A 24,740-nucleotide genomic window follows, 5' to 3' on the forward strand; every position below is an offset into this window, starting at 1 on the left:
AGCAACTGAGAAACCTTTGTAATGAGGATGTCTGTATATGTACAGTATGTGTACAGTACATGCATGACACTCTGTCCACAATGATTCCATCCACTGCATCATCATCAAATCACAAGGCATAATGATCATTAGATCTCAAACTCAATATCTGAATTATGGTGCAATTTGCAACGTCATCAATGGGCCATCAATGGGTCTGTCCTCTGGATGTCTCCTTCTCCTGTTTCCTTCTGCTATTTGATTCAACTTTGGTACATTTTGTCGGTATACATAGAGTACAACAACTGACCTAAGCCGGTGAATCACCAGTTTGTGTTGTTCTGTGTCCCCTGGCCACTCTGGCCATGTTCCTGCCTTTTCCATCTCTCTCCCTCTGCCTCTCTCTCTCTCCCTCTCTGGTTGAGTTGTTAAGTCATGTTTCCCTGGTTACTTATGTATTGTATTCTCAGCACCACAGTGGATTCGAACCCACAACCTCCGTAGTGGTGGGCAGGGACTTTACCACTACGCCACCCGAGTGCCTGCCTGTCTGCATTTCGGTCCTACTCTCTCCACTAACAACCTTACCCTGTATCCTGCACTGCTGACTTAATGTTAGTTCTATAGGTCTCCTTTTCTTTGACACCTCTGACAGAATAACACTGAATGGAGATGGAAACCTGTAATTCTGTAGTAGAGCAATGGACAATATGGAGATAGAGAAGCAGAACACTGACCTCTGGTCCAGTCTGTAGCGTGTGTCTGTAGGAGGCAGAAGAGCTCTCTCTGCAGCATCCAACTCATTCAGCTCCACCGCAAACTGAGTGAAACCGTAATACGTCAGTTGGTCCTCTGGCATGGAGTCTACACAAACACACACATTTTACAATTACACTTTATGAATTTAGTGGATGCTTTCACACAAGAGTGATTTACAAGAGTTGGAGTTTGTATTGCAATTTATACACATGCAGACATAACCACTCAGCATGTGAACAAGTCACACGCACACACACAATCAGACAGACAGACACAGACCCACTCTTCTAGGGTCTTATACTTACTTGGTCTCCAGATGCAGGTGGCAGAGGGTGGGTCCCCATGGTACACGCCCTCATGCCACTTCCCAAATATTGAGTGTAGCACCTTCCCCTGTCTGTCTGTGATCACACCCTCGATCTCGTTCACCGTAGAGCTCCACGATCTGGCCTGAAAACATCAATATTTCTATTAAATCCTCACACAACACCCTGCCCATAAAAAGTGAAACAAGAGTCGATATTCAGATCCTAAATCTTAAAATCTTATTACTGAATGACTAAACATGAATGCTATCTACCTTTTAGTGGCTGATTAAAACGGAGGATGGATTCAAATAGTAAAAATTAAAGAAAAGAAAGAATAATACGCTACATCCTATTTCCTTACATAACCGCTTTCTCATGAACTTAATAGAAAACATCATGAGGTCAAGGGAATGTGTAAAAAGAAATCATGAAGGAAACAGGGAAAGACAGTTACAGTTCCCATGTTTTTGGAAGGGCAAGTGTACAGGCATAATTACATATTTACCTTTGAGTAAAGGTAACTCAATACTTGTACATATTTTGTATTCACATTTCTAGTCAAGTACGTTTCTTTCAGTACACTGAACAATAGATACAGATAGTATGAACTGAACATTCACTAAGAACCCAGATTCCAGCTTTTGAAATCTGGGTTGTTGACCAGAAGATGGTGCTGTTTGACTAAAGAACCACCCATGCACACACACTTTGTCTCATCTTGAGAAGTAAGAAAGAAACAATACAAATAGGGATAACAACAGTTAATCAAACTAATATATTTAATCAATTATAAATAAATAAAAGTCCATCAAATAATCAATTGGAGGGAAAAAAATAATCATATTTTGTTTTGTTCTTATAACAAAAATATGGGGAAACTTTATGATGAACGAAGAGATTCCTGACCTTGACGAAAGTGACTTTACACTGGCAGCTATCATCGTTGATGTTCTTGATGGACATTTCTCCATAGTGTTCTATCCATCGCTGGCCACTCAGGATGTTGTGAATACATGACGTGACTTTGTTCCATTCATAGTGGTCCCCGAACCTGCAGCCCACACGCACGCACACAAACGCACGTGCACGCACAAAAACAAAAACAAAAACACACACACACACACACACACAATTAAATATCATAACACTGTGCAGGTGCGTGCAAAAATGTGTATGTTTTTGCATGCAAGTGCATAGGCACAATTGTACGTACGTACGTACGTACGTACGTACGTACACACACACACACACACACACACACACACACACACACACACACACACACACACACACACACACACACACACACACACACACACACACACACACACACACACACACACACACACACACACACACACACACACACACACACACACACACACACACACACCCCGACTAAAAGACAGGCAGCACATATACAGGCAACACTTGCACAAATGCTTACAGACACAATAACACAGAATTTGGAGTTATGAAGGACCTACGTAGGTAGTGTGACATGGGTGGTTCCCATGGGAACAATCTCCATGGATTTCCCCCAGAATTTATTCTTCCACCGGACATCTGAGAGAGACGGAAGACAAAGGAGCAGAGAGGGTACACTCTAAGAAAGAATTCTGTGACCGAGTAAATAGCACTATTAGAAAAGGTTATATTTACTCAATAAAATCACTGAATATCATGTATGTGATTGTTTGAGTAGGTCACACCAAACAAAATGAGTAAAAATCCAACTGTTCTTTTTGAGTTAGATGTACATATATTATTTGAGTTAATTTCATGAGAATAAATTAGTATTTGACCAACTGATTTTATTCATGAATTATACTCAATTTGTTTTGGTAATTTTCCTTCATAATATTTGAGTATGGAGTACTTATATGGATCAATTTAAAAAGACCCTTAATTATTATTCATTCCAACTTAATAATCTTTCATCTCTCACAACAACTTAAACAATTGAGTAGATATTACTAAGATTCAAAATTGTACACAAGGGTTCATGGGAAAGTTCTACTGGAACATTCTGTCAACAAACAGCAGCAGCACACATCTTCTTCAACAAGAAACCTGGAGAGTGTTTGCAAATATTGGTAAGTAGATTTACTGTATCTTTGTGCATATAGGCTACACAAATGTATTGGGTATAACTTATGTTCTTTACAAAGGTTTGCAGCTATAAGGTTACAGTGAGGGGAATGTGCAAGCCCTATAGTCATTGTGACTTTTTGCATTTATTACAAGCTATGCACAGCTGCATACAATGGTGTGTACAATGAAGATAAAATGCACAGGTATAGGCCTACATTATTATCTACATGTCTTCTTTTTTACTCTCTTCCCCTCATCTCTGTCTTCCAGGTTAGTGCAAAGTTCAGGATGATCACCACACTGAATCTTGAGCCAAAATGTATGGCAATGTTGGACTTCTATACCCCCAAACTACTGTCCATGTTCCAGTCCAAGAAGGGCAGTTTGGGCACAAATGAGTATACTTCAGGTATGAAACTTTCATTTACTCTAACCGCTTTAATTATATTTCACCTGGCTAATGACAATAATTACTATATTAATTTATGCTAAACTCATCTTTATCCCCTGCAACTCTCTCTCCTGATTATTCATTTCTAAATGTATGTCTTAATAGCTACTAAGGACAGTCTCCCAGCTTCCGTTGCTAAAACTGGGTTGTGGAAACAATTGTATTGCCAAAGTTTATGTTAGTTATGAAAGTGCAGTCATACTTTTTCTTTATTGTTCAAATAATTATTTTTCTATTCTGCAGAGAGGAATCCCCAATCAACGAACACGAGAGGTCATCATCCGATGTCTCATCGACCATCTGGAAGAAGATAGTGTCAAGATCAAGGACTTTCAAGTTAGTAAAATAAATGTTTTGACGTTTTAATGTCATCGTGGATGAGACCATCACATGCAAAGGAACAGCATAGTGATGTCCAGAGAATGAGGTTGTGACATTGGCTGAATGGCTGTTGCATCCGTTGCATGTCTGGTCCAACTGATTCAAGATTATGCCCAGGGCTGCATGTGGAGACAAACAATTATCTTCACAATGTGTGCAGGAAGGAAGCTGCTGGTGCACCTGTCAGAGTAGAAGAGAAGTTGACAGAGGAGGTGATGATGAAGATGAAGATCTACCTGCTGCAGAACCAAGAGGACTCAATGAATGAACCTACTGATGTAGGTATTGTGATTAAGGGCATCACTGCCCTCAACAATCTTGGGGGTCTGCTGCTATCTGTTGGGACTGTTCTATGCCTTTAATCTGAGATACCCCAAGAACCTCAGATATGGTCTTGAGATGTTCCAAAAAGTACTAGTTGAGTTGGATCCTGGACACCTTTCAGCCAAAGTTCAGAGACTGAAAAAATGTCTGCTTGCCGACTACTGTTCAGCAAGATGCTCTCAGAAAGTGGGTACTGAAAGTGGATTTATTGTCAAAACAGCATTTTTGCAATGGTATTTGTTGCTGATAGTAATTAGTTAATGTAAAGTGTTTGTTTCTGGTGCATTCGAGTCATAATGCAAACAGGTCAGTTTAGCATAGAGACATTACACGTGTGCATAGTCAATATGTTTAAATGTTGAGCTACTGTAAATGCTTATTTATTATTTCATATTCCAAGTTGTGATTTTCTTTCGTGCCAAATGGCCTCTGACTGTCTTCTTTAATGTATTTTGTGGTTATGACTTACTGTTCATTTGATGGGCTCATTGTTCTTATGGTGCATAATGTTTGACAGACTGCTTACTTACAGTATGCACAGTTCAATTAGAGGTACTTATATACAGTATTGTGAACACACACTGCTCTTTAGTAAACAGAAAATTTTAAAAGTGTCTGGGATACCCCTTTCCTGATCATTATCTTTAAACATATTGTTTTTGCAGGCATTGTTGCATGTCATTTACATACTAAAGTATGTTGAATGTTCATACTTGATGTGGTGTTACACTGGTCAAAATTAGTTGATTAAAAACATAATTATCTGCATAATTATTTCATGTGTATTCATTTGACATCATGTACTCCTGGAGTAAAAGGTAAAGTAAATGAAAGGGGTAAATGGTACTATATGAATTAAATCAATAAAAGTAAATGAATAGAGTAAATGTGACATATTTGTTTTGTTAAATCATACTCTAATATTCAATTAGATCTACTTAATATTTCAATGTATTTACTTGTAGTCTTTTGTGGCATTGACTGAATAATTTTATTATATCTACTCAATTTCTTTAGGTCATTGTACTCAATTTTAGTTGTTAATAAGTACGTAAAAGTTTTGGTTACTTTTACTCAAATTAATTGAGTATCATCTACCTGATTTCATAACAGTAATATTTACTCAATATTTTTGAGTGTAAAAATGTTTCACCAATAAAATTGAGTAGAGCCTAGTTTTTGTTTTTAGAGTGTAGACGAGAGAGAGAGTAACTATTATAGTTTTACATTTTATTCAAGTCAGTGTACTTTGAGTTAGTTTCCAGAGTGGATTTGCTTGTTACAGTTTTGTAAAATATTGCCTATACCTTTTTTCATTATAATGTAAAAACATTTTAAATATTCACAATATAATCTTAAAAAACATTTTCAGGTGGAGGTCCGCAGCCAAATACATTTTGGGCGTCCTTGGCACGAGAAACACACATTTAGAGGGCATTTACACTTTCAGTGCCCAAGACGCGTTAACATGTTTTCGTGTTAAATCTCAAGATTTGAACATTGGCTGATAATGGCATTCCCTGAGAGAGAGAATGTATATAATAAAAGTAAAAATATGTCAAATATAATGTAACGTAAAAAAAAAAAAGTATTTCATGGGACAATTCAAAAGTTGGACATTATTGTCCTACGTTTGGCAGTATGCGTAACATATTTATGTATGCGTTACATATTTATGTATAAGTTTCATGGCCTTTTTCAGCCAACTTCAACGAGAGGATCTCAAAGCAGAGGGATAACGTGTATTATAGTTTATCATGAACATCGTTCCATCGTGCACTGCTAACCTTGCCAAAATGCGAAGTTCTTTGAATCAGCATGACATGCCGACACTGGTGGGTGATGGCTCACCTGAGGAAGAGAGCAGAGAAGAGAGTCTGTGTATGTCCCTTCACAATAAAAACTAATTTAAGGGAGCGTAAGAAAATGTGTTTAACCCATTCAGGCCTAGAATTATTGAATGCTTTAACCAGTGAAAAATAGCAGATATACAAGCTCACAGCGCGGCACCGAGTGCCGCGCTGTGAGCTTGTAGATCTGCTATTTTTGAAAAATCCGTGAAAATGTGTGCAAATCTTTGAATATATGTATTTTCAAAACGAACGTTTGTAACTCAAATTTTGCTTCTGGGTGGTCCCTGGAACTAGATATTTTGAGATGGGGGTCCGTGGCCAAATACATATCATTTTGGGGGTCCTTCACATGAAAAGGTTTGAGAACCACTGACATAGTAGTCTCTCAAGAACAGGCTAACTGAGCTCCAGTTACGTGAAAAGGACCTTTTCTTTGACGATGGCTGGCCAGATTGCTGACATAGAAACCTAGGTTTTTTTCCAAAAATCTTAGAAGGATTCAAAAGACACTTATAGAATCGGGTCAAAATTCAAATTTTCACGATTTTTCAAAAATAGCAGATCTACAAGCTCGCAGCGCGGCACTCGGTGCCGCGCTGTGAGCTTGTATATCTGCTATTTTTTTATATTTAAAGCATAAAATATTGCGTCATATTGTGTTCAGGTCTAAATGGGTTAAAGTTAAGCTTTTATACTGATGGTAATGATTGCCGCAGTGTTTGTTGGGGTAATGCCCTCTATTCCTGTCTCTACAAAACGTACCCACTGTCTGCAGCTTGTTCAGAATGCAGCTGCATGGTTTCTTTACACTTCTTCCAGCCCTTATCCTTTACAATTGATTTTAAAATTGTATTAATCACCTTCAAGGCCAGATCTGGTCTTGCTCCCTCTGTTTCCTACATATCAGATTTTACTCACCCCTACTGTATCTTTGGGAAAAGCACTGCTGGTCATTCCAAAGTGCCACTTGAAAACAAAAGGTGACCGTGCTTTTGCAATCAGAGCTCTGACACTTTGGAATGCCCTACCCAAGGACATAAGGCTTGCTGAGTCTGTGCCCTTTATAAAGCTGCTTTCAACTCCCAGCCATCTTAGTTGAAATGTATTTCTTTATTTCTTGATTCTGTTATTGTCATGCATTGGATTTTATCTTTGTGTTGTCGATTCTTCTGGTTGTGGTTTGCCAGCCAAGGAGTGTGTGTGCAAAGGTTTGGCATGGATAGGGGCAACGGTGCCAGAGATAAGAGTAGGGAAAAAAGTGTGACATGATGTGACGTGACGTGACGTGACGTGACGTGACGTGACGTGACAGACAGACAGCTTTTCATAGTAACTTGCGACCTGACGGTCGCTATAAACGCTTATTATTGTTATTATTATTAATAATAATAATAATTGTTCAGGAAATCTCCATCTCTATCATTTTAGTAAATAGAAGGAAAACAATCAGGTTGGAATAAAATGTGGTATCACATGCTGTTTCACACGATGAACAGCAAAACCCAATTTCTACACAGGAGCTTCATCTTAGCGTATGAGTGCTGACCTGTTCCGCAATAAACCTGAAGCCCTTGTCAGGTCTGTCACACTCGTAGGTCTCTCCCAAGACAGGGTTGAAGGGTTTGCTTCCAGCGCGGAAGTAGCTGGATGCATACGCAGAAACTGCAAATGTTGCCACGTACACCTGTGTGGAAGTCAGGGGAAGAGGGTGTGTTTAGTTAAAGCACTGGGGGTGTGTGTGCGTGACGTGTGTGTGCGTGTGTGTGTATGCATTGTACATGTAATAACTCCTGTTAGTGTAGGCATGTGTGCACGTGGTGCTGAACTCCACGGCGTGTATGTGTTTGTACATGAAACACAGGCACGTGTGCACACATCATTAGTGTCAACAACATGTATATGAAACAATTCTCTGTGCACCGTTAGAGATCCTGTGTCCAATTCCTCACGCATCATCATTATTTCTTTTCTAACACAAGACATACCTCTTTTCTATTTAGGTCGTGATGTGAGGTTTGGGTTTCTAAAGGGTCTAATGATAAAGTTACAAAGATACAGTTACAGTTCATTTTCAATGAAAGCCAGCAACATGAAGATACAAAGATGCATCAGATGTTTGTAGCTGCTGGCTGCTACAAAATCTACAACAGCTACAAAGCTACAAAAAGGTTTGTCTGGTTTCAACTTCAGCTACAAAGCTATAAATATGCTGTAGTTTTGTATCTCTATTTGTATATTTTGCATCGAGTGAGAACGCAGCATGGGGTGAGCTGGTGGTGTAAACAGCAGAGTCTGTTCCGTTTCTTGGTCACCTTCCAATGCCGGTTTGTTGGCTGCGAGTCGCATGTGCTTCCCGCACACACGTGAAATGCCTAAACACACACGTGAGCTCTCACCATGCGCTGGTAGGGGTCGTGGGTCTGGTTGGCCGTGTCCAGCAGCTCGCTGTATTCCAGTTCCTCACACAGCCTCTGCAGGGTGTTGAGCGGCTCGTTGAGCTGCACGGGCATGGACACCTTGGACAGGTCCTTGCCTATGTTGTTCCGCAGGATGTTCCACAGGCTCACGCCGCCGCTGCTGGGAGCCGGAGCAGGGAGTCTGGAGCGACGGCGAGCCAGGGGCACCACGCTGCTACTAACTGGAGGGAGAAGGTCAAAGGGATGAAAGAAAGGGTAAGAGAGAGGCTTGAGAACATGGTGTGAACGGAGGGGGGGAGAATGGCTTAGAAGGGGCGGTGGTTTTGAAAGCGGCAGTGTACCTGAGCCGTGCCTCTCGCTGCCTCCCTCGTTGACGTAGGTATCCATGGAGACGGTGTCGCTGATATCACTGATGTAGGAGTCATCGTCTGACATCTGGACACGGGGGATCAAAGACACAAAATGTCAGCCAAAAGGACAGCCGGAGGCCAACACCTCGCATCAATCATGGCATCTGTAAATACAGTCCTTCTGGGTCATCTTTGGCCCTGAATGCATGTTCTTATAAAGACCATGTCAGGAGCGGTCATTCGAATCCTATCTACTGTAACACACGTAAATAGAGTTACACAAGAGGGGATCTTATTGAGCATTGGAACGAGCTGTGTGTATCTGACCTCTGAGGAAGACGACGAGAGGAGGTACTCCTGAGCGTCAAAGAACTCCGACAGAGAGTCGGACGCTTTGCTGTCATTGGACGCCTGGTGCACCAGGGAGCGGGAACCATCCGGGAGATCCTGATTGGTCGATGAGAGAGAAACAGCTGTGAGTGAGTCTCATGGTCGTCACTCACACATTCCATGAGTGCGGCGTACGAAAACGCACACACCACCAGAAATGTGCGCACACATGCATGGCACAACCTACTGCACACATGTGCAAAGGCAACCTCACAGACTTACCGAGGCATACGCATTCTTTAAGCAGATCACCTGCGGCGGAGTAGGAGCCTGCAGGTCGATGGTGTGTCTCAACCTGTCTCTCTCTGCAGTCAAGGAGCTGAAGGCAGACTTCAACGTAGAGTGAACTGGATCCAGACAAACAAGATAAAAGGATAAAAAGTTAAAGGACAACCTTAGTTTTTTTTACAACAAGGGTTCATATTTTAGATTGTAACAAGAGAAAAGAAAAGATGAGTGTTAAAATGTTTTCTGCTGCTTTCTATTGTTTTAGCGATTTTACTATTTTGATTTCAGTGGGTGGGGGCATGCGTACAAAATATGTTTTTTTTATGACACAATAAACCGGCAATTTCTTTGTTACTATTTACACCAGCCCCCATAAGTCACATCTGCCCATGAAAGATTGTGGTTCATCTTTGGAATGGGCTTATTGTGTCTAAAAAGACATATTTAGCCACTTGCATGCATGCCCCCAACCTGGGGGCATGCATGCAAATCAAAATCGTTAAAATCACAAAAACGATAGAAATAAGTAAATGAGATTTTTCTCTAAAGACTATCTAAAATATGAACCCTTGTAGTAAAAAAACAAAGTTGTCCTATAAGTGATACAGAGTACGTGAGAGATGACCCCCCCATTCCCACCCCCACTGGACAAAGAAGAGAAGGACTCACTGTTGTTGGCCAGCCTGCAGAAGTCCTCCTGCAGATGGTTTGCGTCCGTGGGCGAGTCTGGCGAGAGGGGGCCGGCATCCTGGCTACTGGGCTCAGTGATGGAGAGGTTGGGGTGGGAGGCGTGGTGGCGAGGGGAGTCAGAGGAGATACAACTCGGGACCTGGACAAGAGAAGGACAGAAAATGCTTATTAAAGAGGTGCACTTTGATAACAGCTTTAAAAGCTTTCGAGAACAGCAGACCAGCCAGTCAGTACATGCATGACAAGCTATGTGTGCGTGTGGCTGTGTATGTATGTGTGTGTGTGTGTGTGTGTGTGTGTGTGTGCGCGTGCGTGCGTGCGTGCGTGCGTGCGTGCGTGCGTGCGTGCGTGCGTGCGTGCGTGCGTGCATACGTGCATGAATGCGTGCATGAATGCGTGCATGTGTACCTGAAGACTAGATTTGCCATCTTTGCCACTGTTTTTGGAGCGCCATCTCCTCGGTCTCTTCTCCTTCTTGGGGATGTCATAGCTAGATGCCTAGAACACAACAAGGAATAGAAAAACTGTTAAGAGGAACTGACACTTTCCTTTGCAGAGGTGGACTAGAAGAATAACCAAATGCACAAGAGAGAGAGAGAGAGAGAGAAAGAGAGAGAGAGACGGGTCAGGGTAGATAAAAACATGTCATGACAGAGGCTGTCTCTCCCCTTGAATGTGTGTGGGAAGGCTGATTTTAGCAGACACACCTGCAGACACACCTAAATCCATCCATCCCCACACACATTAGCCAAATTTGCTCACTCCACTCACATCTTCTACTTGCGCTATAGCCACGCCCGCAGCATGGAGGCGAGGATTAGATGCCAGTCCAGAAGACAACCACATTCCAATTCCTCACCTTCCTGCCTACTCACTCGCTCGCTCCTCCGGCATGTCATGTTGTACATTAGATCAAGTGGGACACATTTTACCTCTCAGACCCACACTACCAGAGACATTATTTTCCAGTTGTTCCAATTGTATAGTGGATTTAGAACACTAAAAACACTGTAAGGTTAAAGGCTTATCACCTAAAAGTGGAGTATGCGTGGGCCTTAAGGTTCTCCTGGCCCAGAGGGGTGAGTCAAGTTTCCTGGGCTTCAGAAGGAAACCCAATGGCAAGATGGACACACACTCTACTGGTTGTTTAGGCTGGTCAGATCTGCCTGACCCTAATGACCACTGTGCAAGTATATCTGACTTGGTGAAGTCTACTACTTATTTCTGAGGACGTTATAACTGACTGCTGTGTTTGTATTTGGAAGCCTAGATAACGTCCAAGTCAAAAGCTAAGTCACTGCCTGGCAAGTGTCTGTTCCATATCTTCCATTATTGGCAGTTGGCACATTTGGAAGAGCACTGCCTTCTGTAATCCATAGATTGGACTCTTGCTAGATACATACAATGGAATGTCAACATGTCTACATTGCTAGATACATACACTGGAATGTCAACCATTTATGCATCTACTACTATGTTCAAAATGTGTGTGCACGTGTGTGGGTGTGTCCGTGCATGCATGTTTGAGTATATACCTGTAATGCACTGATGGCAGGGGCGGAGTATGTTCTGTGAAGTACTTCCATGCTCCTCAGCAGCAAGTTGAGTTCCAAGAGGTACGACTCACATTCCTCTAAGTCTGACAGACAGACAGTGAGAGACAGAAGCTTAATAGAACCTTTAAAAAAACATCTAAAAAACACAATTCAAACAGCAAGACAGTGACACAGATAAGAGACCTGCAATGCTGTGCAAGATACGTCAGAGGCACTGAGTAGCCAGCAGGATGAAGTACATAAAAATAGCAACTAATAATATTCATAAAAAGATTTAAATAATCCAATTCTAATAATAAAGTAATGAAACAATGGTGACAGCAGTAAGAGAGACCAACCTCTGCAACATTTGTTCATGTCCTCTGAGGTGTGGAGCCAGGCACTGACCTTCGCCTGCTGTACGGACGCCTGCTTTGTGAGAGTAGACCTCTGACAGAGACAGACAGAGAGACAGAGAGAGAATGTGACATAAGATGTTGATTGCTCTATATTTGCTCCCCTACTTTTTTCCCCCCTCTACACCAAATCCTTTCTCTGAAAATATCTTAGGCCCCATTTAGACTGCAGTCAAATCCAGCCTAAATCTGATTTATTTCTCAAATCCGATCTTTTGGCCCGACTGTTCACACTGCATTTGCAAGTGACCAGATCGAATCTGTGTGTTCAGACTGATTTTAACAACGTTAACCCAAAGCCGCCCTGCATCGACATATCTGCTTTGGTTACCGTCGTAATGATGTAGGCATCATGACTTGTCTCTCTTTATATGTGTTCGTCAAATTGTACATTTTCCTCCGACATTGCAGATAGGACCTTGCGAACCCATTTTCTGCCATGCTGTAAGATATGTCATCATAAATTGCCTTGATTGTTCCTGTACATTTTCGCTTGTACTGAGGCATCCCCCCAAAGTGCTAGGAGACGTTGGATTTCTGTGTCTGTCCACTGAATTCCAATCAACATTTCTTCTGTAAAACCTACGCTGAACTATTGTTTTATCAATCTGGATGTGGCACAGACCTGATTCAGACTGGATTTGGCTGCCAGTGTAAATGGGGCCTTAGAAAACAATAAATAATAATAAAACCATTACAACAATAAACAAAACAATAACAATTATCTAAGAGAAGGCCTTGGTATAAAAGTAGGTTCTCAGAAGTGATTTAAAAGATGAGACTGAGTTTGCCACCCTGAGGTCTTGAAGCAGGGCGATCCAGAGTCTAGGGAGCCCACTGCCCAGACTGCAAAAGCCTGATCACCTATAATAGTGATTAGTGATGAGGCGAGTTTGGGGAACAGTCTAGAGAGCCCTGCCTGAGGATCTAAGGTTGTGCACAGGCTCATAGCAGCAAGTCTAAAATGTAACTGGGAGTCTGACCTCGCAAGGCTTTAAAAGTCGTCAGTAAAATCTTAAAATTAATTCTGAAACTCACCGGCAGCCAGTGAAGGGAGGCCAGGACTGGTGTGATGTGGTTGCGCCTCCTAGAGTTAGTCAATAATCTAGCTGCCGAAGTTGGAGATGAGAGATCACCTTTTTTGCTGAGCCCAGATAGCTCATTTACAAGCCATCAGCTATTTTCGGCAACTGTTCGCCTATTTTTGCAGAATGTTTGCATAATGATATGCCCAGAATAGGGTTTATGTGGTTCAAGCGTCTTCCTGCAATTTATTTGAAATTCAAAAGCACTTCCCAGAATGTATTCAAAACTCGTCAACATTCAAGCACGTTCAATGATTTACAGCCCCTGCACAATAGCTGCAATGCAAAATCCCCAGTGTTAATTTCACTCTGATAGTGTAAAAATGAAGCCAAATGGATAGATTAACACGAGTAATTGTTTTCCTCTAAACAACCTTCGGATGTATTACCTTCCAGGTGGAGTCGTTGGGGGCTGGGGAGGAGGTGGTGTGTGGGTGGAACAGGTTCCTCTCATAGGGGTCCCTGGCGATCTCGTTCTGACGGAAAACACGGTGGGTTCGCAGCTTTGACACCCACTCCTCAAAAAGCTCTGCGGACTTCACCTGGCCAACGGGAACAAAAGACAAGATTTTGCACGGTCAGCCGGGGACGGCAGTGTGTACGAAAAGAGGAATCCATGTTGCCGTCTGTGTGTGAGTGTAATGGAAAGGTCAACTGAATTGTATTGAATTTAGGCCGAAAACGTCTTCAAAATCCTACCTACGTTTTCTGAAAAACCTTTTGCTTGCTATATATCGTCTGTCGGGTGGAAAACTCATATTCCATTTTTAAAATACCAAAAGTAGCAGATCTACAGTACAAGCTCAAAACGCAGCGCAGACACTGTAGAATATGATCAAGTAGGGCATTAATTTACAGAAAAACACAAAACGTTAGAATATGGAGATAATAGGTTTCTGCCCAACAACAGCGATATACCTGTATAGCAACAACCAAGATGACACATAGAGGCGTTCCCATCTTGAAAGGTATAACAACATTATAGGTGTAACAGGTCTAAATGGGTTAAGAAAGTCTGCTTCAAGGTTTGAGGTTGTTGTGCTTTCAGAGATGTTCTTCTGCATTCCTCGGTTGTAACGAGTGGTTTTTGGAGTTAGTGTTGCCAGTCTGTCAGCTCAAACCAGTCTGGCCATTCACCTCTGACCTTCACCTCTGACCTCTGTCATAAACGAGGCATTTTAGGCCAGAAAACTGCTGCTCACTGTAAATGTTTTCTTTTTCGGACCATTCTCTGTAAACCCTGGTAGTAGATCAGATTCAGTTATCGGTAAATACTCAGATCAGCCCGCTTGACACTAACAACCATGCCAGACCAAAGCCACTTGAATCACCTTTCCTCCCCCATTCTGATCCTCGGTTTGAACTGCAGCAGACCATCTTGACCAAGTCTACAGGCCGAATGGATCGGGTTTCTGCCATGGGATCGGCTGATCGAAAAATTGCTTTAGTGCAGTTGGACAGGCGTACCCAATTAAGTGGCTGGTGTATGTGTGCGGGCAAGATTAACCAACACGAGAACAATCTATGTGTTAATTAGAATTTTAACTAAAACTAAGCTTGTGTGGAAAAACAAGAACTAAACTGAAATTAACATTGGTTATTTATAAATAGTATTCAGTTTCGAGCATAATTTAGTTTTTCTTTTAGTAATTAATGTTTTGGGGTGTTTTTTCTTCTTCTCCCAGATGCAGTTAATGTCCAAATTCCTGCCCTAACCATAGCACACTTAAACCCTGTGCTGACAAGTGGCCAAGAAGGATTTTCCATCTGGGTATGTTTTGCAAACATATGTTTCATTATTTTGGCTGAATTTCAATGCATTTCGGATTGGTCAATGCAGCTGTTGACAGCGAAGTTAGCAATTTCACAATAATGGATTTATCTGTATAGCACTTTTCCAAACAAGGTTATAAAGTGCTTCACAGAGAAAGGTAAAAGCACAGCATGCTGGCCTTAAGAATTAAAACAGCAAATAAAATCAATTGCTAAAATAATTAATTAATTAAAAAGGGGATAACAGAGAATAAACGCAAATAAAATACAATAAAACAATAGAACTGACTTAGAAGCAAAACCCCTAAGAAAGGCTTGCAGGGTCTATTTAAAATACTGTCAATGAACACCATTTGTGTTAAATATGTGGAGACTTTACATGTTTTTGCATAGGCACAGATTATATTGGTGCTTCAAGCAAGGGCATCAGTTTAGTATGGCAAGGTGTGCTACAAGGTGTAGCTGCCATAGAAAGTTGGCACCCTGGTCAATTAATTTGCTTGTTAAAATACGAATTAATTATGTTGATTGGGAAGGCAGAGCGCTTAGAGCAGTTTCCATTATTATAGTGCTATAAGTCAAGTAGGTCAAGTAAGTCTGAACGCCATGTATTCGGAACACATGCCCCTTCTGCCCCGCGAGTGTGTTATTCCTACCGGAGCGGAGGAGAGTAGGGGGAGGAGCTTGTGCAAGGATGCACTGTGATTGGTCAGTAGACAAACGCCCTTGCCTAAACATTATTTACTATTCTGTCCCCCTGGGTACGTAACTCGAACGGTGCTGAGTCGGCTCAATTGACCTTCACAATGCTCGGCCCGGCTCAATTTAGCTAGCTCGGCAGGGCCTCACGTGGGTCAAGGTCGCTTGAGACGCCGCGCCTCCGCCATGGTTTTGTCAAAACTATACTTTGCCAAAACAGCGAGAGAAGAGCTTCCGCGTTGGGCATGGCATTGGCTCAGCTCTGGTAGGAAAAACGTCCTTGCTTCTGCCCCACTGTAAATCCATAATTGAGATGGTAATTGATTTCATTTAACTTTAACACCATTGTTGTTGTGTTATCTTTTTACCTCTACAAGATCGTTTGGACGTCACTGAACATTCTTACATGTGTCGTGGAGAGTTCTAGTTGAAGATGTTTAAATGATGATGCAGTTTGTCATGTGATACTGGTGTACTGTTACTGTACCTTTGGAAATGAAGTGTTTCCTGGCCATTGAGATTGATGCTATCAGGTGACCTTGCCACACCTTAGCTGTTGCTGAATTGATGCCACTGGCTTCAAGGGAGGGGTGGAGCAGGCCAGGGCAGGCTTTTCTCAAAAACGAATACTATTAACACTTTCAGTGCACAGAACGCGTTCACACGCTTTGGACGCTAGATGGCGTTCTCGGCTATTCGAGGCTAACCAACTGTATTTTCACTCGGGGGACGTCGCCTGATGACACCATGACGCAAACGGAATCATAGAAGGCCTTCTTTTTTTATGGAAGGCACTTCCAAATACACTTCCAATATTTGTGAGGAACCCAGGTTCCTCACAAATATTCAGCAATGTTTCAAGGGTAGGGGAAAAAACAATTATGTTTGGGAATTGAATGTGTTAATAGGAAAGAAACCATTTTGGAAAAAAAATCACCCTAGTGTGTGCATGTGTGCATTACCTTGAGGTGATAAATATTATCTTCTGTGTCCAAATCGATGCACATGGCTTTCTTCTTAATAGACATGACTGACAGGCCAACATCAATGCAGCCATGGATCTTCCCTTTCTTCAGCTAAGCAAACACAAAGATCGAGGTCAGGCAAAGAATTGTAAACATAAGGAGGTGAATACTACTAGAAATCAAATTGAATTACTCTTTTAAAGGTCCTACACCATGCATTTAAAAATAATTTATATAACACTGTTTGTGTCCCAAAAACGTTTTTGAAAAGGTTTGAGGCTAAATTACCACTCCTGAATACAGAGCCCCTGTCATTTCTGCCTGGCTTTCAGAGCATTTTCAGCTGCAGTACCACCTTGTCTTGAGTGGGAGGACTGCGCTATTGAGCCAGTTTTGGCCCCACACTCCTCCCCACCTCCTGCTCAGCAGGCCTGCCCACCCCTCCCCAACCCTCTCCCAGCTCCTCCTGCCTCCTTCTCAGGCCTGCCCACCCCTCCCCAACCCTCTCCCAGCTCCTCCTGCCTCCTTCTCAGGCCTTGTGACATCACAAATCTGACATTTCACAATCAGGACCGTTCTGAGACATGCTAACATAGATCTGCCCATAAACTGAGAAAGACACAATGGTCAGAAATAGGACTTTGTGAGGATAGAAGTTGCTGGTGGGACACCAAGAAAATACATAAAAATTGGGAAAAATGAAAATTCATGGTGTAGTCCCTTTAATAAAAATGTGTGTGTGTGTGTGTGTGTGTGTGTGTGTGTGTGTGTGTGTGTGTGTGTGTGTGTGTGTGTGTGTGTGTGTGTGTGTGTGTGTGTGTGTGTGTGTGTGTGTGCAGGAGTGGACAACATAATTGATGGGATACCTACATCGGTCCCGCGCTTTGAATACTTCAGAATGCCTTTCTCCAGCACAAAGTATCTCTACATAGACAGAAAGTATACAGAATTAACACTCATTCATTCATCATACACAACATCCTGTCCTCCCTAGAACAAAAAATCTGGGAACTCAGATTACAGTCCTGGTGTCATTACAGTATAGCTTATTGTATCTATGCATATAGGGCTAACACCTCAATCAAAGGTAGGGAGCGTTGTCAAGAAGGAATTGGGAATTCTCCGACTTCCGAGTAGAAATAATCATAATTCCTGGTCGGAGCTCCGACCTCTCAGAGATTTAGTACTGTGACGTACAAAATACAAGAAGCAACATGACAACATATTGCTGACAGGTTTGAAGAAGGAATGTTGGAGAACCCAAACGTATCAGTGATGTCAGTCATCTCCAAATTTGGGCACTTACTATTTCAGCATGCGGCTGCTACCATGGCGGAGCCGCATGTGCAGTGGCAGTATCAGTGATGTCAGTTATCTCCAAATTTGGGCACTGTTTAGTATCAGATATGGTATATCATACGGACAGACAGACATTTTCAAAGCATTTGTCTTGTTATGCTTTTTTGATTGTTTTTTTTTTAAGAAAAGACACCCACACACCATGTTCTTCACTTGTAAATATAAATAATCGGGGACAAGCTGCAATACAAAGCTCATCAAGTTTCCTTGTTGAACTCAACTCAACTTGACCTTGGGTGTGAGGCTCACCTTGTGCCATCCCTTCATAGGCCACTTCCTCCTCTTCAGCAGGATGCCCTCCTGTTTGTCAGGCTCCTGCATGATGGCAGGAACCCCCCTGAGGCCCTCCACGATCTCCCAGCTGTCCTGGAGAGAGAAACCAGAGAGAGAGAGAGAGAAGTGTTGGATGGCTCATTGTATGGGCTTTGTCAGAAAGTGATCACTTTGCAGATGAATTCATCAAATGGCAATAACACACGCGCGCACACACACACACAGCCACACACACACACAGCCGCACACACACACGGACAAAAGGACGTTAGGGCTGTTAGATGTCCTTCAGGAGATCATGATTTGTGGTGTAAAAGAAAGAACATTAAAATGCTAATAGTGGCTGCAAGGGCTGACTTATACTGTGCGGTGTACTTTGATATTTCACAGTAACTGTTCATGTGAACAATCACAAGCTATACAGTAAGACGTAGTGATGCACCAAAATGAAGATTCTTTGCCAAAAAACTTTTTACTAACCTTGCCAATTGTTTGTACAATTGCTGTCATGGCTGTGACTCTGTTCTGTGGTTTACTAAGCTTGTCATCCCCCTGTCTGCCCCTCGCCTCCCTGGTGTCCCTCCCTCTTCACCCTGTGCAGGTCCATCCCATTGTGCGCTACCAGCTGTGTCCCCCGTCCCTTCATCATCCACTGTGTGACATCAGCTGTACCTTGTTTACCACTTGTGTATTTTTTCTCTTTTCCCCTGTTCCTCATTATATAGTGACTGAAATTTTTAATAGATTTTGACCGAATAATTTCGGGCAGAGATGTCGATGCATTCCTAGTAATAAGAGCAGAACACGCATGCATGCACACACACACGGAGGACAGGCACATGGAAATCCGTGAACAAACAAACACACAAACCTGGTTGCTGTCATGTTTAGAAGAGCCACTGCTGTCACTGTGAGTAGGTGACAACGATGTCATCTTTCCACGACGCTTTCAGCCCCCTGTGGTCTTGTTTCTGCAGAAGTCAGAATAATCAGAGAGCACAGCACAGTGTCACTGGGGACATTATCAGTCGCTCTGATGTCAGCAAGGCCTTGGACTGGAGAGAGATGTTTAACCATTTAACCCTGGTCTCCCTATTTCAAGCATGTCAACAAAAGGTGATTCTTTATAATTACATTTCAAAGATTGAGCTTCTAGATCAGCTATTTTTGCTATTCCTTGTACAACAACATAGGCCTTAAGTGGTTACAAAAAAAGATGTTAAAAGCGTAGGTGTTTAAGTCACTGCTGTTGTATCCCACTGACTCACCTGCCAGTGAGGAGCCCCCACCGGGAGGACCTGGGAGTAAGAGCAATAACCAATATCCTCCTCCCTGCCTGGCTTCCCTCCTCGGTCCAAACACAATTGTGTTCGCATAGACACGTGTCAAAGCCGGATGAACCACGGTGGATTCAAAAACCTACAGCCGCCATGGTGTCAGGCAGGGACTTTACCACTCTGCCACCCGAGCACAAAAGCGGGTAATTCTAATGACTGATGTTTGACTGATATCGTCCGGGAATAATCTACTAACTTTTTCCAGAGTTAAATATGTCACTAGTTGGAACAAACTTCCAGAGGCTTGCACCAACTCAACTCTGACTCATTTTAAATCCAGACTAAAAGATGTGCTCTCCAATGCTTTTGACCAGGAAACATTTTCAACAGACACATTTTTAGCATATACCCTTTTATAATTATTATTTTATTTCAGTATTTTATGAGTTTAAATGACTTACACTGTATATTTGAATGCCTTCTTGCATTACTTATGTAAAGCACCCTGAACTGCCTTTGTGTAATGTGCTATACAAATATACTTGCCTTGACTTGACAATTTTGGTCACAGCCAATGTTGACATGCACATGACTAGAGTCACGAGACTTGAATGATTAATAGGAAACCAAGCAATAAGATTTTATCTCTAGTCCAGACTCCAACTCATCAGTTCTATGGACTCATATAAACACTCACAGAGTTCAGGGTTCAACTTCCACCATACTGTACATACAATAGAATACCATACACATGCATGGACAAACTGAACTTGGTGTACTAAGACCTCCCATTAGAGTACTCAACAGACCTGAAAATTAAGCCTCAGCCCTAACTGGGCCAGCCCGAGGCCCAGCCCAGCCCAGCCCGACTAATTAGCATACATTTTAGACCCTACCTGGCCCGAAAACATTGAGTCGGGTCGGGTTCGGGAAGAATTTGAGAACTCTGTCACAAAGTAAAAGTAGGGATGTTAACAATTAATCTAAAATTGATTAATTGCTTTTAAGAAACTAATCGATTAAAATAAACGATTATAATTAATCTTTTCTTTTTTTTTTGGTTACAGGTATGGTGTGTGTGATATCAAATGTGAGCTTTACGTAATAGCAGTAATCCTTGATCAAATTAAGGATTCCATAGAGCACTGCAAAGGGGGGGTGTGTGTGTGTCTGTGTCCAGCTGAAGTTTGTTGATGCGCGTTAATGTTCTATATATACAAGGCAATTATGTTTCTGCACGAATTTTCAATTTTGGTCCGAAAAACGCTGCTTATCAATTAATTGGTTAATCGATCAATAAGGTTATCAACTATCAATTAATGAATGAATCCATAAGTTGCATCCCTAAGTAAAAGTAATAAAATAAATTAAAAATATATATTCTTTAATAACATGTAAAGACATGCCTTCATTACCCAAGATTCTTTGAGTCCAAGCTCAGTCGTGCTAGTGACGTGAAACTCTTTGCTCGAATGTTTTGCCTTTGAATGGGTGTGGATTTGCGGGACCGATTTGTTCGAATAACACATTTCGTCATGTGTGTGCGTATGTGCGTGGTGATAAATTATAGCCAGGTAGGTAGTGGTACCCAGTAAAATTCATATGACTCCTCATCTGAAGTCATCTCTGAGTCTGAACACCATGGCAATAACAAACACAGTGACTAATAAGCCATGAGCACGTTATTGTTTGGCTCACTAATAACACAGCACAGATATCACGCATTCCTCACACATGAATTACAACAGCACCATTTCTTTCAATATACCAACTGCAGCATGTATAATGTGCTAATAATGATGTGTATTTGAGTGATTTATGTAAAATAAACTTCCAGGAATAAACAAAAGTCTCCATCTCATCAGTAATCAACCAATTAAGCATACGAGAGGTTTCAATACAGAGGGACAGGTAAGGTAAATTGTGCATGTAGATCTTGTAGCTAGCACTGGTTGTCACATGGACAGACCACATCAGAAATCGTGTCCTCTATGGGGACCTACCGCGGCGGGTCACAGACAAGGTCAGAGAGAGATGGATGAGGCTGGCAGGGCTCTGCGGCAGACACCCGGAACGAGAGGCAAGCAAACTGACACTGTGGGAGCTAACCCAGGGCAAAGCCAGGAACGGCAAGAAGGTTCCTTACACACTCTGGTGTGTAAGGAACACTCTGGTGTGTAAGGATCTTAAGTGGTTGAATAAAGTTTTATTTATTGGTTTACAAAGTTCTCAAATAGAAACTTTAATCGGTGAAAACATCTGTTATAGCTGGTCTAGGAGGACTCTCCAAAGTCTCCATAATCGGGATCGGCAATATCAGAGCCAGAAATCTGTCTCAAAAGTCTAGTGACATTCTGACTTCTGAGATCATGTTTGTTGAACAGATTGAAACAGGGCCATAGTTACAGACGCCTTCATACCTGTGGCTGCTTGGGCTGAACAGCGAGCTTCTTCACACTCTTCTGTGATGTAACATACATTCCTCTCTTGCCACAAATCACTTGTCCCAACCTGGTTGGCTGTGTGTGTTTGTGTACTCATGGTATGCATTGTACATCTAGTCTGAATGTGTTTTAGAGCCACTCCCTTTAGTGAGGTGCACACTTTCCTGACCGGTGGGGTAACACAAAGAGTGAATGCCCATGGGATTTCCATTCGTGCATGCATGCAAATGTGTGCGTGCGTGCGTGCGTGCGTGCGTGCGTGCGTGCGTGTGTGTGTATGTATTCTGTAGTTCCCCAAGGCTCTCTTAAAATCAGCTCTGTGCCCAAGACATGAGTCATCAGCCGGAAAGAATGTGATCCGTGCCTCGATACACGCAACCCAACATAGCACATACTGTAAGCTACCAGCAGACCAACAACACAGTCAAACACAGTAGAGTACAGTTAAACATAAAGTACCATGAACACTAAAGGACGCTAGTTCACTACACATGCTAAAGAAGCTGTGTAACATTTGACAGCCGCTTCAGAGTTCATCAAGTGGCGTAGACTAGTACAGGCTTATTTAACAGCACTTAGAGCTTTTCTAATCTATGGAGTAACACATAAAAATATGCATGGAAATGCTTTATTTCATGCATTAATACCTCATTTAAAATCAGGAATTGACATGAGTTCACAGTGCCTCATTCATGTCCTCATGTATGAATAATTTAAGCGTTAACTAAAGGAAGTAGTAGCCTACATCATGAATGACGACTTAGTAGTTCACAACTAAATGGAATCCTGAACAGTCAACCCGCCACATGAGTTTATCGTGTTTGTGGCCCTTGCCTTGGTTAACTTAATGGTGAATTTTATTCTGTTAAGACTTATGCATTACGTTAATTATTAAATAATAAACCAAAATGAGCAAACATTTGCAAAAAAATGTATCTACAAGCTCATAACACATTACATTGCGAAACATTGTGAGTTTGTAGATCGCTGTTTTTGGCAAAGTGTTATTCTTGATCATCAATTTGGAACAATTACAAACACATATCATCTTACATTAGCCTTGAAGGAAGGAAGATGAACAATACGTCTATAGGGCAACAAATTAACTTATGTTATGAGTAGCAAGCTAATGCTTAATCAATGAAGATTACAATACTTGCTCTGTGCTGTGGTAGGCTGGCATTTCTTCAGTAGTCCATTTAGTCATGAACTACTCAAAATAAAATCATGATCATGCTTAATAAGTGATCATTGATGATGTAGGCTAATTACCTTCGTTAATGCTTTACTTAATCAGTTTTTTTCATTCACAAGGTCATGAATGAAACACTAGTAGAACTCATGTAAATTCCTGATTATTCATAAATGATAATACGACTAAATGAATTTCCAGGCATGAATTCATAAATGAACTAGTACTATCTCAAGTAGAGTACCCTTGACTTGCAGTTTTACCAAACAGTACCTTGTGTACCATTTCTCCTTTATAAATCTGGGGGTCATTTTGGGATTATAAATGTCTCTTTTGTCCAAGGAGAGGCAAAGTGCCCAGATATGGTATCATTACTCATAACCTGAAACAGTACTTGACAAAAGTATAACAAGGCCCTATACAAAACAGCAACGTCCATGGGCCACACTGCACCAAATACGATTGTGCATTCATTTCTACCTTGAAAACAATCTGTATATTAAAGCACATAACTTAGCAATCACAAGTTACATGTTACAGCAGTGATTTACAGGGCAAGCCATAGCTTTAAACACCAGACAGGCTGATAACAATCTCTTCTACTGTAAATACTGATGGGGTGGAGAGGGGGACAGGGGCACACCAAACAAGCCCAACTTTACATAACACCCTGGCTTACACGCCTAGACTCACCTCTCCTGTTGCTGTTACACAAGTCGACAGCTAAATTTGCAAAGAATCACTTCCCAGCGGCAATACTTCACCACCACTTCACACCACTCCATAGCTTCAGAGAAAGAGTTTGCATTAGTTGGAACTGAAACGAAACTACCTCATTATCTGAAACGTTGTCCCTTTGTGGATTGAAAGCTAGAGTGAGGCTGAGCGTAGGATAAAATGCAGCAGTAGTAATTAGGGATGGTCCGATCAGGTTTTTTGGAACCAATCACCGAGCACCGATCACAAAAGTTTGATCACCCGATCCCGATCAATCACCGATCCGATCAAGTTATTATTTATATTTTCTAAATGTTAATGTTTTAACTTTATTTCATTCATTCACTCATGAATTCATTTATATATTTGCCTTATAGTTATTTACCAGCATTACTATGTATTTATTATCATAGCAGTAACTAATTATTCCTTCAGCACTGTGGAAATCAATACCCCAAAATAGCCTCAAGTGGGCATACTGAACGGCTGGTTGATCAGATGCACCGATCCGATCGGATCGGTGAATTTACCTTTTGATCTAAACCACCGATTATCGCCGATCATGCTTTGATCGGCCCGATCCGATCCATTGCCGATTGATCGGTAACATCTCTAGTAGTAATATATCTTGAACTTAAAATGTCACTAGGCTAGGAGATAAAACGTCTCAGAGTGCCCTACTTACCTCAAGTGCATGCAGACTTGCAGAGTGTACTGTGGTATTGTGTACACTGTTGCCCGACTGCCCTGTAAGACTAGAAGCACAGAGTTTTGTCTTCAC

The 24,740-nt window shown here is 41.8% G+C and overlaps 1 protein-coding gene across 2 annotated transcripts in view; it reads right to left on the reverse strand.

Annotated features, from left to right (window-relative positions):
• Window positions 1-24,740, reverse strand: part of LOC308292115 (oxysterol-binding protein-related protein 3-like) — a 32,279-nt gene that overhangs the window by 1,877 nt on the left and 5,662 nt on the right. For both annotated transcript variants that reach the window (XM_080734370.1, XM_080734371.1), the window contains exons 2-20: window positions 19,201-19,300; window positions 18,306-18,422; window positions 17,568-17,621; window positions 16,695-16,808; window positions 13,650-13,802; window positions 12,119-12,209; window positions 11,760-11,863; window positions 10,633-10,722; window positions 10,204-10,363; window positions 9,529-9,653; window positions 9,244-9,363; window positions 8,908-9,001; window positions 8,546-8,787; window positions 7,696-7,833; window positions 6,084-6,147; window positions 2,534-2,612; window positions 1,953-2,097; window positions 1,044-1,188; window positions 717-843 (exon numbers count right to left, since the gene is read on the reverse strand). In XM_080734370.1, coding sequence (XP_080590496.1) covers window positions 717-843; window positions 1,044-1,188; window positions 1,953-2,097; window positions 2,534-2,612; window positions 6,084-6,147; window positions 7,696-7,833; window positions 8,546-8,787; window positions 8,908-9,001; window positions 9,244-9,363; window positions 9,529-9,653; window positions 10,204-10,363; window positions 10,633-10,722; window positions 11,760-11,863; window positions 12,119-12,209; window positions 13,650-13,802; window positions 16,695-16,808; window positions 17,568-17,621; window positions 18,306-18,422; window positions 19,201-19,263 — 2,225 coding nt within the window. In that variant the 5' untranslated portion in view covers window positions 19,264-19,300. The remainder of the gene's footprint in view (window positions 1-716; window positions 844-1,043; window positions 1,189-1,952; window positions 2,098-2,533; window positions 2,613-6,083; window positions 6,148-7,695; window positions 7,834-8,545; window positions 8,788-8,907; window positions 9,002-9,243; window positions 9,364-9,528; window positions 9,654-10,203; window positions 10,364-10,632; window positions 10,723-11,759; window positions 11,864-12,118; window positions 12,210-13,649; window positions 13,803-16,694; window positions 16,809-17,567; window positions 17,622-18,305; window positions 18,423-19,200; window positions 19,301-24,740) is intronic.

The sequence above is a fragment of the Nannobrachium achirus genome (genome assembly GCF_963921795.1).
Source record: "Nannobrachium achirus genome assembly, chromosome: 10".
Taxonomy (NCBI): domain Eukaryota; kingdom Metazoa; phylum Chordata; class Actinopteri; order Myctophiformes; family Myctophidae; genus Nannobrachium; species Nannobrachium achirus.